General features: G+C 41.8%; 1 protein-coding gene across 1 annotated transcript in view; it reads left to right on the top strand.

The window, feature by feature from the left end:
* The window catches only part of LOC105822696 (cytochrome P450 2C18-like), a 242,436-nt gene that overhangs the window by 123,922 nt on the left and 115,119 nt on the right, over nt 1-3,395 (top strand). The window contains exon 3 of the mRNA XM_012659715.1: nt 1,332-1,334. Within this exon, the coding sequence (XP_012515169.1) occupies nt 1,332-1,334 (3 nt within the window). The remainder of the gene's footprint in view (nt 1-1,331; nt 1,335-3,395) is intronic.

The raw sequence follows: 3,395 nt of genomic DNA, 5'->3' as shown, positions 1-3,395 counted from the left end.
TTTTTGGTAGAGATGGGGTCTCGCTCTTGCTGAGACTGGTCTCGAACTCCTGAGCTCAAACGATCCGCCCGGCTCGGCCTCCCAGAGTGCTAGGATTACAGGTGTGAGCCACCACGCCCGGCCCAGTTATTATTTTTTAATAATTTTGTCTTTTAGTTTTTATACTAAAGATATAATTGGTTTACACAATGTTTACAGTATTAGAGTGTTCTGAGTTTTTCTAGAAATCTACTGTTCTCAGTCAGTTTTATACCTCCCTGTGTTTTCTTGCTAGACATTAGCATCTTTTTCTTTCAGTTTGAAGAACTCTCTTTAGTATTTTTTATAAGACAGGTCTGATGGTGATAAATTCTCTTAGCTTTTGTTTATCTGTGAAAGTCTTTATCTTGTCTTCATTTCTGAAGGATAGCTTTGCTGGGTATAGTATTCTCGGTTACCATATTTTCCTTTGGTACTTTGAATATAGCATCCCACTCCTTGTCCTATTAGATTTCTGCTGAGAAGCCTGTTGCCAGATTAATTGAAATGCCCTTGTGTGTTAATTAGTTCCTTTCTATGGCTTCTTTCAGAATCTTTTCTAAGTCTTTGATCTTTGAATACTTGATTATGACCTATCTTGGGGTAGACTTATTTGGGGTGAATCTGTTTGGTCACCTTTGCCCTTCCTGTATCTGGATACTTGTACCTTTCGATAGCTTTGGAAAGTTTTTTGTTATTATCTGAATAAGCTTTCTATTCATTTGGAATTCTCAAATCTTTCTTCAACTCCAATAACTTGAATACTTGCTCTTTTGATGCTTTCCCATAGTTCCTACAAGCTTTCTTTATTCTTATCCATTTTTCTCCTCTGACTGTATATTTTCAAATAGCCTGTCTTCGAGGTCACTAATTCTGTCTTCTGCTTTATCAACTCTGCTGTTGATGGCATCTATAGTATTTTTCATTTGGTGCACTGTGTTTTTCAGCTCCAGGATTTCTATTTGATTTAAAAATATTATTTCAATCTATCTATTAAGTTTACCTGATAAATTCTCTGTATTTTCTTGGGTTTCCTTAAAACAGCTATTTTTAATTCACTGTCCAAGAGATCACATATCTCCATCACTTTAGGCTTGGTCTATGGTGCCTTATTTCTCCATTCAGTGAAGTCATGGTTCTCTGAATGTTTTTGATGCTTGTGAGCAGGAAGTGATATCTTTGCACTGAAGGATTTGATATCTATTCCAGTCTTCGCAGTCTGGCTTTGCTTGTGCTCATCCTTCCAGAGATTCTAAGTGGGCTGGTTATTATATTCTCTGAACCTGTGGTCACTGCTTCTATTTCAGCACTAGATGGTGCCCTATGCCTAGATTTGCCATGAGTTTGTGGTTGGTGTGTTGCCACTTTTTCAGAACTAGAGGAGACCCTAAGCCCTGCCTGGGACAGTTCCAGATACTCTATCCATAGTCACCGGCAAGGGGTTATGTACTGTGGGGCACTGTCTGACATGGGGCCTTATTGTGGCAGGCCTTGTTCCAAGACAACGTCCCTGTCTACTTCTCTCTCCTTCCCCCAAACATACAATACCTCTCTCTGTGCTGTGCTGCCTGGGGTTTGGGGAAGGGATGGAGAAGGCAGTCCTGTGGCCCCTATAGCTGCCATGATGCTGGGTCATGCCAGAAGTACAAAGCTGCTGTGACCAGCATAGCACAGGGGTACAACTAAGGCTCATGCTACTGTGGCCTGCCTGCCACTGAGGCTCAAGGCTGTGGGAGACAGCAGGCAGTGATGTAAGCCAGAACACAAAACTGTCCCACCAGAGCCACAAGTGTCCACCTGGTGCTGATGCAGGTCCAGTGACGCTGTCACACCTTGTTTGGTTCTTCCTGGTGCTCGGTTTCATCCTGGGAGACCGATGAGTTTCAAGGCAAACTTCTGCACTTACTTCCCTCTTCTTCCTCCAAATAGGTGGAGTCACTCTGTATTGCATGCTTGGGGTTGGGGGAGGCAAGGTGAAGGCAGTCTTTTGGCACCAAGGCTGATGTTCAGGTGGGTCATACCTGAAGCCCACAACTTCTGGGACCAGTGCAGCTGAGGACATACTCCAGCCCATGCTACTGTGGCCTGCCTGCCTGCTGAGATTCACTCATGGCCTGAGGCCACTGTAATGGCCAGCAATAGTGCAGGCCAGTGCATGAGACCATCCTGCTGTGGCCACAGGTTTCAATCTAGTACTGGGTCAAGTCCAGAGTCTCCATTTGCAGGCCCTGGCCTGGGGTCAGGGGCCATGGGTATCTTCCTGGTATTGGGTTTTACTGTGGCAGCCCACATTAAAGTTCTGCACTCACTTCCCTCTTTCTTGCCCAAGTGGGCATTGTCTGTCTCTGTGCTGTGCTGCTTGGAGTTGGGGAAGGGACAAAATGGGCAGTGTGACTCTGTTCTGCCATTGAGCTTTAATGTATCTTCTTATTTTTATGCTAGTACCAGGTACTGTGCCAGGTACTATGATCTCACATCTGGTTTCCTTAGCTCTTACTTTCATCTGCTGAGAATTGTTCAAATTGATGTTTCTATGGGGAGATGATCAATGAAGGGTCCTATTTGGCCATCTTGCTCTGCCCATCCTCAATTCTCCTTCACCTTAAAAATACCTATCCCTAAATTCTGACTCTTCTTGCTAAAACTTATCTCATCAATACCCTCATATTCAAACTCCTGGAAGAATTTGGTTATAGCCATGTATATATTTCCTAATGTATCTTTTATTTCTCAATACATTGAAAAATATGTTCCATTCCAATGATACTGTTTTGAAGGCCACATATGACATCCATATTATTAATCTGATGAATGCTTTCCAGGCCTAATTTTACTTGACCTCTTGATAGCACTTAATACTCTTAGGGATGTCTTCATTACGGTACATTCAATTCCTGCATCAGTGTAATGATGATCTAGATTTCCTCCTCTCTCTGGGTATTTATTCTTCATATTCTTTATCCTGTAGAACTTTGGTAGCATTTATTGAATTCTAGGTTTGCTAGAGATAAAGTTTTAGCTTCTGTCTGTCTAGAAATGTACTTCTATTACATTATTGTTCTGTTCTGGTAATGTCAATTTTAGGTTTTGGGGTTAGAATTATGCTGGCTTTATTAAATGTTTTGAGAAGTGTTTTTCTTCTCTATATTTTCTGAAAGAGTCAAACTCAAAACTCTGAATTCTCGGTTTCGTTCTTTTAACTTTAGGTGAGTTATTTGGAGTTTGCCCACACTTGTCTAATTCAAGAGCTAGCTAGAAATTTGAAAGTGTTCATATAAAGAATTTGGGGCTTCCCTTCTCTGGCTCTCTCTTTATCCCCTTTCTCTTCAGCTTCTGTGTAGGCAAGGTACCTGAATTTTTTTTTTTGGTTCTTCAAG

The sequence above is a fragment of the Propithecus coquereli genome, unplaced genomic scaffold (assembly GCF_000956105.1).
Source record: "Propithecus coquereli isolate 6110/MARCELLA unplaced genomic scaffold, Pcoq_1.0 Scaffold63, whole genome shotgun sequence".
Classification (NCBI taxonomy): Eukaryota; Metazoa; Chordata; class Mammalia; order Primates; family Indriidae; genus Propithecus; species Propithecus coquereli.
This window is presented reverse-complemented; position numbering and strand designations above follow the sequence as displayed.